The 12,810-nt window shown below is 43.7% G+C and overlaps 1 protein-coding gene across 2 annotated transcripts in view; it reads right to left on the bottom strand.

Moving 5' to 3' along the window:
• Positions 1 to 12,810, bottom strand: part of ITGA4 (integrin subunit alpha 4) — a 76,682-nt gene extending 63,872 nt beyond the window's left edge. For both annotated transcript variants that reach the window (XM_008138743.3, XM_054723171.1), the window contains exons 1-2: positions 12,509 to 12,810; positions 12,043 to 12,164 (exon numbers count right to left, since the gene is read on the bottom strand). In XM_008138743.3, the coding sequence (XP_008136965.2) occupies positions 12,043 to 12,164; positions 12,509 to 12,705 (319 nt within the window). In that variant the 5' untranslated portion in view covers positions 12,706 to 12,810. The remainder of the gene's footprint in view (positions 1 to 12,042; positions 12,165 to 12,508) is intronic.

Here is a 12,810-nt window from a genome sequence, read left to right as displayed (position 1 = left end):
CCTCGGGAGTTCCACCAGGAGACCGGGAGTTCGATCTCTTGCTATGATGTGCAATGACCACCAGGGGATGGCACGGAACGAAGGAAGGCCCCAACCAACAGCTGGAAGGCCCTGATCAGCCCTGATCACTGGCCAGGCCTAGGGACCCTACCCATGCACAAATTTTATGCACCAGGCCTCTAGTAGCATATAAAATAGAAGTCTACAAATATTTCAGATGTATGAATTAACTGAAGTCATGTCACTAAGTTTTTTTCATCAGAAAATGTGTAAAATATCACAAATCTGCCCCCAGACTATATAGTCAACTCTACAGTGTTCACGAAAAATGTCATTTACTTGGTCCCTATCTTGTCCTGTGCTTTCCCTCAGTTTAGATCAGTTCTCAGTGTCTCGGCATTTCCATCAAGGAAAGACCAAAAGGAAAAATCAGACTCACAGTTCTTCTTTCATCACTTGTTGACAGCTTGAGTGAAACACTCTGTGGGTAGGGGTGCCTGGGACTTTTGGTTCTAATGTCATGTTTGCTTTATCTGCCTGTGTACTGTGCTGTGATTTCCCCACCACTTCAGACATTTGATTGGGGCACTCTGTCTGGCTGTCTAGCTACGAAGATAGATATATGTATCTGAACATGTGATGTAATTTCAAGTTTCAGAAAATTGGGAAAGTCCTTACTTCCACCAATTACTTTTTTTTTAATGTTGAAGTTCTATTCCATTTAAAAAGTCATATGTTTCAAACTCTTCCACTCTTTTTCTTAAATAACCCTGAAAAATGAATAACTCTTGTTCTCGTTTATGTTATGTAAAGAGTCATTCATTCAAGGTACCTTTATTTGTAGAAGCAATAATCACTGAGTGAAAATAATTATACAATTCATTCCTTTAAATTAAGAATATTAGAAAAACATGTGTGATTCAAGGCCAACAGATCAATTCATATATGACAGGATTATAAGAACTACCATTGCAAGGTTATGAAGATTACAGGACATTTATGGCTGTGCATGCAAGACTGCCTGGCAACTAGTAGGTGTTCATTAAATGGTAAATGCTTCTGCTCCCCAGCATACCCACATTATATTGCTTTGGACTACACCAGCAGAGGGAGCTCAGTGCTGAGAGATTTGACCAGCAGTCAGCTCTTTAAGCCCAGTGGCCCCTTCCTTTAGTTTTTCTTGTCAAACCCTAACTATTAAATCCATTATAATAAGTTTATCATATTAAACTATTTAGTCTCCCCATGCATCTAATAAAACGTGATGATGTTTCTAAAAGATAACAGTAATGTGTATGAATTCAATAGCAATAACAATCTTATATAATAAAGAGCTCATATGCTAATTAGACCAGATGGCGATACGACCTTCCAGAACGACCAGTGGGTGGGGCCGTGTGGCCATGAGGCAGCTGGGGCTGCGAGGGCCGAGCCCCTTGCACGAATTTTGTGCATCGGGCCTCTAGCTGAGTAATAAAGAGTGAAATGCCCATGTGTTAGAGGTGAAATGGGACACGAGAGCACTAAACTTCCAAACCATAGCTTCCAGCTCGTGTAGTGGGAAACTATCAAAATAAACGTCAACATCAGACACCATTCTCAACGTAGTTTCTTCCTAGAAAAACGGTAGTGAAATGTCAGCTTCTCAGATTTCCTATCAAAATCTAATAATGACTAATAACCATTCTCAACTTATATGAGAAACACCTTATATAATCTCAGGCCTGAAAATGCCAGTATTTCAGTCCTCTTTTTCATTTCATTTTGTATACTTTTTTTAACTTGAGAATTTTATTTATTTTACTTTATTGTTTCCAGAAAGAGAGGTGAGCACTGAGGTAAACGCCTGCAGAGGGTAGTGCCAAGTTTAGTGTCGCCTTTTTATAAATCGGGCTGATCCTGAGCTACCACGAGGCCCCAGAGCTCTGGAAAACCTGGTCACTTGTGAGCTTGATTCTAGGTTTAGCATTAGGCCCAAACTCTTTCAAATTCCTGCAGAAATTTGAAACCTTTCTACCAACTACACCAGAAAAATATACTGCAACTTGTCATATTTGAACATGAGTGAACATAATTTAAAGAGGAACCATTGTCTTACAATAATTGCTAATATTTATTACATGCTTCCTATGTATATATTAACTCATTTAGTTTTCCTTCCATCCCTGTGAGTAGGTGTTTTTGTCATTATCCCAATTTTACAGGGAGATAAGCTGAAACAAAGGGAGATTAAGCATCTTGCCCCAAATCACAACCCTAATTAGTGGAGGAAGAAAGGATTCAAGCCCACACTGTTACTTAGCATCTATAACTACCTTACAATGATCTGCTATCAATACTTCTCCCTACTAATGTAGGAAAAGAACCCAAATATCAACATTATTAATAGTTCTATACTCATTTTATTTCTATAATAAACCTACTAAGCTGGTAACATTAATTTCCAACATTAGAAAATTCTCTACGTCTATGGTTTCCAGTCAATCTCTTTGTCTTCAGGATTCACTTGAAAAACTATCACTAATATATGAATACCATTTTGAGTGTCTTTGAAAGAAGAAAACACAAAAATGTTAACAGAAACAACCTCTGGGGAAATCTGCTCTGGCCTAATGCGAGGTGGGCCATATTGAAGTTCTGTGCCTGGTTTGGGAATTCATAGGGCAGAACAGAGGATGTCAGGAAGACAGCAAGGTTTTAAAATATGTGAGAGAAGTAACAGTCAGGGAGTGTTTGGCATTGTCCTGCACCAATGGAGGGTCGCACTGAGATGAGGAGTTACAGATATTAGCAGACATGTCTCTATGAAAAGCTTCGAGGATGGGATAAAATGTTGCAGAGATAATGATTGTGAACAAAACCTACCAAATATTAGAAAACGTTCACAGGAAAACAAAGAATGGTATCGAGGTGAGGTAGACCTAGAAAGATTTCACAACAGAGGGTGTGCCTGGAAAGAGTCTTCATGTAGGGTGTCTAATCCAATTCACACGTTATTCCCCATCAAAGAGATCTGGCAACTAAGTTTACATGGTTACTCTTCTCATTGTGCATTACAGAATTTCATATAAATATTTCCTATCTTTAAAAAAAAAAGATTTTTGGAGGTAAACTGAGAGCATCAGCACAAACACACTGCATTATTGAGCCTAGTCCTGTCAATTGTAAGACCACTTCCATGTTTCAATTTGATGTTTTAGCTACTTTTAAAATTAAGAAAATCCCTGTTTTTAAACATGGTCAGGTCCAAGCTCCCATCTCTGGAGTGAGTGTTATTGTTTAGATTGCCTGGTACAAATTGATGGACACCTGGGAACCCAAGGCTGCCTACACTTCTTGGAATGATGCTGAAGTGTGCAGCAGAGGATCCCACCCAATCGGAGAAATGTATCCATCCATTTCAAATGTATTGAGCTTTTACTATGTGCTCATCAAAACTGGTAAGAACTGGCTCAACTACTTAGGGGTCTGCTCTTCTAGGAAACCATCTCTCATTATCCAATTTGTCCCCCAAACCCCCACTGTGTGTGTCTCTATTATCACACTTAGGATAATTTCTCATGATTAACTGTTCACTTGAGTTCTTTGAGGGCTTCAGCCATGTCCTATTCAACTTTCTATTCCCAGTACCTAGCATAAATAATTGACAAAATTTGTATAATTAATGAAAAACCCAATTAAAAGAGTTATTGAGACTTGCTTCCAATATTTTCTCACTCCTTACTTCCCCTCAACCCTCTAGTCTGGCTTCACCTCTATAACTGGTATACCAAGGTTACTAATGAACTGATTCTTTCTGAATCCAATGAAATCTCCTAAATTCTTCCTTGCCCGACCTCTTGGCAACTTTTTTTTGCCCAACCCAACTCAACAGGGACGGAGTCACAGTAAGTAGAAAAAGGAAGAGACAAGCCTGCAGCTGGAGCAATTTTGATGCTGCCGATCACTCTCTTTTCAAATTCTCTCATCCTTAGACCTCCATAATGCCACACTGACCCGATTTCCTTCCCATCCCTTTGGCTTCTTCTCGGGCATTTTTTCAGGCTTCTCTTCTCTTCTCCACTGGTTCTCAACCATGGAGAAGAAAAGAAGAATATCTATATCATTTGGTATCATTTGGGAACCTATAGAGAATCCTGATGCCCTACTAAGGATTCTGCACTCAATTCCAATGAGTTCATCCACCTGGAAGCTCTCCACACTCTATCCTTTGGGTTTTTACTGAGGCTTCATTATAGAGGCTTCACTATATAGGCATAATTGATTAAAACATTGGCCATTCGTGATTGATTCCACCTCCAGTCCCTATCCCCATCTTCGAGCTCATGGGAGTGGGACTGAAAAGTCTGCACTCTTTAATCATCTGGTTGGCTCCACTAGTAACCAGCCCCCATTCTTTTTTTCTTTTATAGTTGCCAAAATGTATTTTTATTGGTTTTAGAGAGAAAGGAAGGGAGAGGGTGAGAGAGATAGAAACATCAATGAGGCCGAAACCGGTTTGGCTCAGTGGGATAGAGCGTCGGCCTGCGGACTGAAGGGTCCCAGGTTCGATTCCAGTCAAGGGCATGTACCTTGGTTGTGGGCACATCCCCAGTAGGGGGTGTGCAGGAGGCAGCTGATCGATGTTTCTCTCTCATCGATGTTTCTAACTCTCTGTCCCTCTCTCTTCCTCTCTGTAAAAAATCAATAAAATATATTTAAAAGAAAAAAGAAAAAGAAACATCAATGAGAAAGAAACATCAACATCAATCAGCTGCCTCCTGTACACCCCTGCCACTACCTGGGCACATGCACTGACTGGGAATCCAACCAGTGACCTCTTGGTGCATGGATCAATGCTCAACCAGGAGCCACACCAGCTGGGACCAGCCCCCATTCTTAAGTGAGGTACAAAAGCCACTTCATTAAAATAACCATAGGTATCTTTGTCTCTCTTATCCCTCAGGAAATCCTAAGGGTTTTAGGTGTTTTGTGCCAGAAACAGGGACAAAGATCAAATATATAAGTTTTTCTTTCTATAAATTACAATGTTACACTTACCTAGACCCACTTCCCAACATCTTGGGGAATAAACAGCAGTATTCTTAAAGATCTGCAGGAGAATCTAAATAGCAGCCTGAGTAGAGCAGCGTTGTTCCAGCCACTTCTCAAATGGTAGCATCCTCAGGGATCTATCGTGGGTCCTCTAATCTTTTCAGGATGGAGATTTCCCAGATTAAACTCATTAAACTCCAGGGCTTTGACTGCCATCTCTGGGCTAATTGCCTTCAACTCTGAATTGCTGGTACAGACCTCTCCTGCCCGCCTGACCCATACCTCCAACTGATGACTAGATATTTACTTCTGTCTCACAGGACACAGCACGATTATCCAGACAACAGCCCACGTCAATCCATCTTTGAAAACTTCTTCTCTGAATACTTAAAAGTTAAAGCACACTTTTTTTTATATTAACAGTTCTCAAATGAAGGAGATTGGGTTGGAGGTAACATATGAGAATCAACTGTGGAATTTTTCACTTACCTTTTGTCTGTATAAATTAGTGTATTGTTTTGGGTTAATTTAAAAATAAATTATGTCCTGGGGGTTAAAGAAACGTTCCTTCATCTCTCATTTAATAATGATCACATCCTGCTGAATCTGTCTTTTAAATAACTGCAGAATCTGTTTGTTTTTTTTTTCCATTCCTACTGCCACTATCTTAACACATTTCCTCCAAAGCATTTGCTACTCTGCAACCAGAAGTATCTAAAACACAAATCGAATCATGTCACTCCCCAGCTTTAATTACCATAGGACAAATTCATAATCCTAACGAGTGTTTAGGAAGTTGTACCCAAAATAATCCTTGCTTACCTCGCCAACCTACCCTCCGATTTACCCTCCGAAGTCCAACTGCATGCATTTTTCTTTCAGTTCTAAGATGCCAAGCTCTCAAAGACCTCAGGATCTTCATGCATAGTTTGCTCTGTCTGACACCTTTTCCTCTATCTAACTCCTGATTTTCATTACGTTCCCCACTTGAACATCAATTTCTCAGGAAGACATCACCATATTCTCCTACCTCAGATCTTCTCACCATACTTTCCAATAAGAACCCAATAGACCGTGAACTTGCTGGGGCAAGGACCATGTGTCTTCTGTGTGTCCAGGTTCTGGCCCTTCGTGATCCCTCAATAAATGACTGAATGAATAAATGACCTCCATGTACAATGGATTACCATTACTGACCCCAGCACAGCACCATCAGGGGAGATATTTTTTAGTCATTAGGAATATTACACAGTAATCAAGTAAACTTAAGGGCAAAAATAAATGCATTTAGAACACCTCATCTTTCCAATTAGGTGGAAATCATTCTTTTAGATGGAGTTTAGGAAATTGCTGGAAATCAGGGAACTTAATTCTCTTAATGTTACAGTTTATTAATGAAGCTCTCTGTCTTGATTTTTCTGCATAATTACCATGACAACCTATGTTCACAGATGATTTTTCAAAATGACCAGTCTGTATCAACTCAGCCTCATAAGCTACAATTTGAAGAGTAGTGCAAATGAAAAAGAGAAGTTACCAAGTACATATTTAGAGTTTCAACACTGGGAGGTTTGCCTTTTAATACTACACTAATAATTCCTGTAAATCAGACAGAAGTGAGAGTGAGGTAATCATAAATTTAATGATCCAGTGCTAATTGACTTAACTTCTTCCAAATAGGTTATCTGTAATAATAAAAGCATAATATGCAAATCGACCAAACGACCAAACAGCAGAATGACCGTCCGGACGACCATGCTGTGACACGCACTGGAGCCAGGCCATCCAAGGCGGGTGCAATGCGATTGGTCGGGGGCCCCGCCATTGCCCCATGATCACCCGGCAGAGGGAGGCCCAGGCTACCCTCTGTGGGGCGATTGCTGGGAGGGCTCTGCAATCTATCACCCCAAAGAGGGAGGTCCAAGCCACCGGCCAGTGGGGTGATCAATGGGGGGGCTCCGCGATCACTCCAAAGAGGGAGGCCCAGGCCACCCTTTGTACAGCGATTGATTGCGGAGTGAGAGGAGAGACGCTTCTCAGGCAGGTCAAGGTTGCCTGCTCCACTCGTCAATTCTTTATCCCACAATCCCCTCATGCAATGAAAATTATGTTTTACAGAATTATTCCAAATAGATAGGTCTACGAATGTGTTATGCTTTAATAGTCTGCTTTGGGGGATGGAAGAAGCTTCATGAGTGACTGGGGCTTATTCTACATGCTACTGACAACTCCTAGACTTTATGGATGCTCTCGGAGTTAAAAACAAAAAATCCCATTATATGCATACTCTATTTGAATTCATTCTAAATGAAGAAAACCAGCTTCCTAGTTTGAGAAAAAGCAAAAACTACTAGAAAAGGGGGTTAAAGTTGTAGTAACTAGCATTTTATTTATGCATTTTATTATGTTCTAATTATTTGAATATTGTAATCCATGGATGGACCATAACTAACCATAATAATACAGTCGTGATTTGTGATGCCTTATTTTAACAACCATCTGCTATCAAAGTTTCTTTTTAAAAAGCCTCAGTAAGGATGCAGGCTATGAGTAGAAAAGCAGCCTGGCCAGTGTCGCTCAGTGGTTGAACATCAACCCATGACCCAAGAGGTTACGGGTTCGATTCCCAGTCAGGGAACATGCCTGGGTTGCTGGCTTGATCCCCCAGGAGGGGGTGTGCAGGAGGCAGCTGATAGATGTTTCTCTCTCATCCATGTTTCTCTCTATCCCTCTCCCTTCCTCTCTCTCTAAAAAACCAAACATATAACCAAAACAACAACAAAAAAATGAGAAGCAACCGGATGAGCGGCAATCACTGGAGCCTCCCCAGATAAGACGTCTCCGCGAACAAGCCTGGGCTCAGACCCTCCAGATGGAAGACTAACTTCCTTTTGGTTCATCCAGGGAAGTACCAGTGGAGTGAGAGGAGAGACGCTTCTCAGGCAGGCAGGGAGGTGAGCGAGTCTGTCTGCATGCAAGATGTAAGTGCCTCTTCTACAGTCAATTCACTTCCCTGAAAGGGTATCTTACTCTCAACATCTCACACCCTGAACATTCTAGATAAATGGGCATTTGCTGCTCACTTTAGATTATAGCTACAGTAAATATACCACATATGCAACAACATTATCCACAAAGATAGGGGAAGCATGGGGTGGTGGTGGATATTGAACTCCTCTTTTATGGGGAATTGTCTACTTGAATCAAACTTTGATCTGAAATTCTGAGACCTAAAGGCTAGTCAATGTGGGTAGTATTTTGAATTGTGCAGGAGATAGGCACCATTGTAAGGGATCTTTCAATTTCATCTATGGCTTTTCAAGTTAAGCTATCCTATATAATAAAAGCCTAATATTCAAATTGTTCAACTGGGAGTTTGACTGCTTGCTATGACATGCACTGACCACCAAGGGGCGGCGTGGAACATGGCAGGTGTTGGACGCTGGCAGCGGGTGGCAGTGAAGGTGCTGCTGGCCCCAATGGGCCGCGACGAGTGGGACCACGGCAGAATGGTGGAGCAGGTGAGCGGGTGTGCCAGGCCAAGGCAGGTGTGAGATAGGGCCCGATCACCTCACTGATCACCCCACAGACAGCGACCAGCGGTGGAGGCGGGGAGCGGGGCCGACGCATAGCTCCAGGCACTGAAGGAGCTGGGCGGGGGGTCCTGGCCTCAATCGATTGCCCTGAAGGCGGGATGGTGGAGCAGGTGAGGGGGCAGCACCAGGCCAAGGCAGGGTGCCAGGTGGGGCTGCAGGGCTCTGAGGCTAGAGGCACAAGCTGGGGCCCCATCCCCGCAGACCACCCCGAGGGACCCTACCTGTGCACGAATTTGTGTACCAAGCCTCTAGTTTTAAATGAAAGAAAATACCTTATTGACATGGCAATCATAGCTCAATCTTTAGTTATTATAATATTTTTTGGTTCAGTCAACAAGGAAATATTTTTCACTGTGTTTCATTTCATCTGTTGCCTTTTAATTTTTACATTTAACTTTAAAAGTTATTGAATTTATTGCTTTGACATTGGTTAATAAAATTATATAGGTTTCAGCTGTACAATTCCATATACATCATCTGCACATTGTATTGTGTGTTCACCACCCCATCCATCACCAAGTCTCCTTCCATTACCATTTATTCCCCCTTTACCCAAGAAGAAGGTAAAGGGGCGATACATAATCCTATATAATAAAAGGCTAATATGCAAATCGACCGAACGGCGGAACAACTGGTCACTATGACGCGCACTGACCACCAGGGGGCAGATGCTCAATGCAAGAGCTGCTCCCTGGTGGTCAGTGCATTCCCACAGGGAGAGCGCTGCTCAGCCAGAAGCCGGGCTCACGGCTGGTGAGCACAGCGGCGGTGGCGAGGAGCCTCTCCCACCTCCATGGCAGTGCTAAGGATGTCCAACTGACGGCTTAGGCCCGCTCCCCTTAGCCATCAGTCGGACATCCCCCAAGGGCTCCCAGACTGTGAGAGGGTGCAGGCCGGGCTGAGACCCCCCCAGGGCACGAATGTCGTGCACCAGGCCTCTAGTTTCTTTATAAAAGGAAGAGAAGTTGCACTGTTGAAAACATTGCATGAAAAACAATTTTAGTCAATTCTTTTGCTAATATGCAAAGCTAGTACTTCAGCCATTAGTGTTGCAATCAGTGATTGAATAGAAATCTTGTCTTCCTTTTTGCCTTGATTGACCCAACATTTAAAGGTTAAAAATATCCCTTTGGCTTTTCATTTCTAATTACTTCTCTTTTTTACCAATCAGGTTGACAACAAACTTTTGCTTTGCTTTTATTCATTCATCTATCAATATGTCTTCATTTAATTTGTGTTTGTTGTGCATTTACCATATGCTCATTTCTCTAAGGATATTTCTGTAGTTGATCCCTATGTTCCAAATGCCCAAAGAATTTAGGTTTTCCTTCAATTTTGACATTATTATCTGAAATTTTATATAATGCTATGACATATTTCCAGTTAAAATACAGACATCTAGAAATAGATTCCGTGACCTTCCAGATAGGAATTGAGTGCTAGGTACCAGCAGTAATAATGTCATGGATCAGAAAACTATGACAGGATAACAGAAATGACATTTCTACCTCCTGAAGTCTTATCAAGATCCTCTGGCAGGTCAAGGTTGCCTGCTCCAATCGTCAATTCTTTATCCCACAATCCCCTCATGCAATGAAAATTATGTTTTACAGAATTATTCCAAATAGATAGGTCTACGAATGTGTTATGCTTTAATAGTCTGCTTTGGGGGATGGAAGAGGCTTCATGAGTGACTGGGGCTTATTCTACATGCTACTGACAACTCCTAGACTTTATGGATGCTCTCGGAGTTAAAAACAAAAAATCCCATTATATGCATACTCTATTTGAATTCATTCTAAATGAAGAAAACCAGCTTCCTAGTTTGAGAAAATGCAAAAACTACTAGAAAAGGGGGTTAAAGGTGTAGCAACTAGCTTATCTCAAAGTCTCCATATGAAAACGGTACCAATCATAACCTTTTATTCACCATTTACAGATGACTCATCAGCTCAGCAGGCAACATATTGGACTCTTCACTTAATTTCATTTGCACTGAAGATGGGTACATAAAAGAACAGGGCTTGGACTTTGGACCCAAGCAGCCCTGACTTTGACTTGGGGTCCCATCTTCCACTCACTAGCTGAGTAGCCTTTAGAGCAGTGGTTCTCAACCTTTCCAATGCCGCGACCCTTTAATACAGTTCCTCATGTTGTGGTGACCCCCAACCATAAAATTATTTTTGTTGCTACTTCATAACTGTAATTTTGCTACTGTTAATGAATCGTAATGTAAATATCTGTGTTTTCCGATCGTCTTAGGCGACCCTGCTACCCGACCCACAGGTTGAGAACTGCTGCTGCAGAGCCTAAGACCATCGGAAAACACAGATATTTATATTACGATTCATTAACAGTAGCAAAATTACAGTTATGAAGTAGCAACGAAAATAATTTTATGGTTGGGGGTCACCACAACATGAGGAACGGTATTAAAGGGTCACGGCATTAGGAAGGTTGAGAACCACTGCTTTAGAAGAAGGACTTGCAACCCCTGAGTCACAGAGTCCTCTGTGTGTTAAGTAGGAACAATGCCCACTATGACCCAGGGTGCTGAGAGGAAAACATTAAGCAACCTGTATAGCAGTGCCTAACAGTGTTTGGAAGAAGATAGGTCTGAACTAGTATTAGTTCCTCTTTCACACCCCACCCCATGCGTCTGTGCAAAGCAAATTTGCTTCGGTGCTTTGAAACATGAACTTTCTCCCCTCCCCCTTCAGAACGCATTTTCTAAGTCATCACAAATCTAAGAAGAGACCTTAAGAAATGACTTCACATAGAAGTCGCTATTTAACACAAGCGTTTTTGGAGATAAAAACTGATAATTATATGTTCCGGCTAATTTAATTGTATTAACAATGAAGATGCCAGTCTTTCCTGTGCCCTTCTTTGACATTTTCACATGCTAGGTAAAGCTACAGCCTTTTCTGTTTTAGAGAGCGAGAGCCCTCAGGCTACTTGACAGGATGTGGGATCAATTCCAACTGCTATTCCTGATCTGCCCCCTAGCCCCCTGGTTCTCTTAACAAGGCTGGCGGGTCAATGATGGAAATACAATTCTTTAGTCTTGGCTTAGCTGCATCCTGTTCTTAATGTGCTGAGACCTTACAATGTGTTTTACAAAAGGATGGGGGAGGGGGAAGGCACTATAAAAATGTCCCTCTACATAGTTTAGTCATAGTCATGTCAGAGTACTGCAAGCATTGCTACAGGGCTTAGCACAGGGAGGGGAACGGTGACAGAAAGAAGTGTTAAGAAGCGAAGACGGTGTGGAGCTGAGTGAAAATCGTTCGCTTTACACTAGAAGCAGAAGGCACCATGCGTTCTTCCGGCACCTGTGTGACCGTGGAGCCCCCAAGTTGCGGGGGGAGGGTGTGTGTGCACTCAACTCCTGGTTCCAGATCCTACTCACCCAGCTGGAGCTGCTGACAAGTCCGGTTTGGGTTATTTCCGATCTGGCATCTGTAAATGGCCCCGGGATGGACCACGGAGGCATTGGCGAGCCAGTCGGCGGTGGGAGCCCCCACGACGAGCCTACGGAGAAACGCGCACGTGCGCGCAGGCGGGAGCTGAGCGGCGCGGACCCGGGTCTCCGCCGAGGGAGCAGCTGGCAGCAGGCCCGCGGCCCCCTCCCCCGCCCGCCGCCCGCGCACCCACGGGCCACCCTAACTCGCAGCTCCAGGGCCTGTGCCAGGACGCACCCCGGGCGCTGCCACCCCGAGAGATAAGTTAGTCTCCCGGTCAGCTCTCCAAGGAGCCAGCCACCGCCGCGCTCCCCGCTGCCGCCTCCCGAGAGAGCAAAGTTTGAACCCGCGGGCAATCCCGGGGCACCCTTCCCGGCTCGGAGATGCCCGGCGCGCCCGAGTCCCTCTCCTCACCATCGCCGGGGCCCGTGGCTGTGCAGCACCACCGAGTAGCCGAAAAGGGTGTTGGGGGGGCCCTGGTAAAGCAGCGCGCTCTCGGTGTCCACGTTGTAGGGGCGCCCGGTGGGGACCCCCAGGCACAGCAGCAGCATCACCGCCTCCCGGACGGCGGCCCTTCGGGGGCCCGGCCCGCGTCTGGCGTCCTCAGCCATGCGCTCTCGGAGGGGAACATTCAACCCCAAATGGCACAGTCCCGACGTCGTACGGGATGAGACTCCGCCGAGGGGAAGAGGGCCCCCAGAGAAGAGGTTCGGCGT

This window comes from Eptesicus fuscus, chromosome 11, assembly GCF_027574615.1.
Source record: "Eptesicus fuscus isolate TK198812 chromosome 11, DD_ASM_mEF_20220401, whole genome shotgun sequence".
In the NCBI taxonomy this organism is placed as follows: Eukaryota; Metazoa; Chordata; class Mammalia; order Chiroptera; family Vespertilionidae; genus Eptesicus; species Eptesicus fuscus.
Note: the sequence above shows the minus strand (reverse complement) of the source record. Positions and strands in the feature narration are given on the sequence as shown.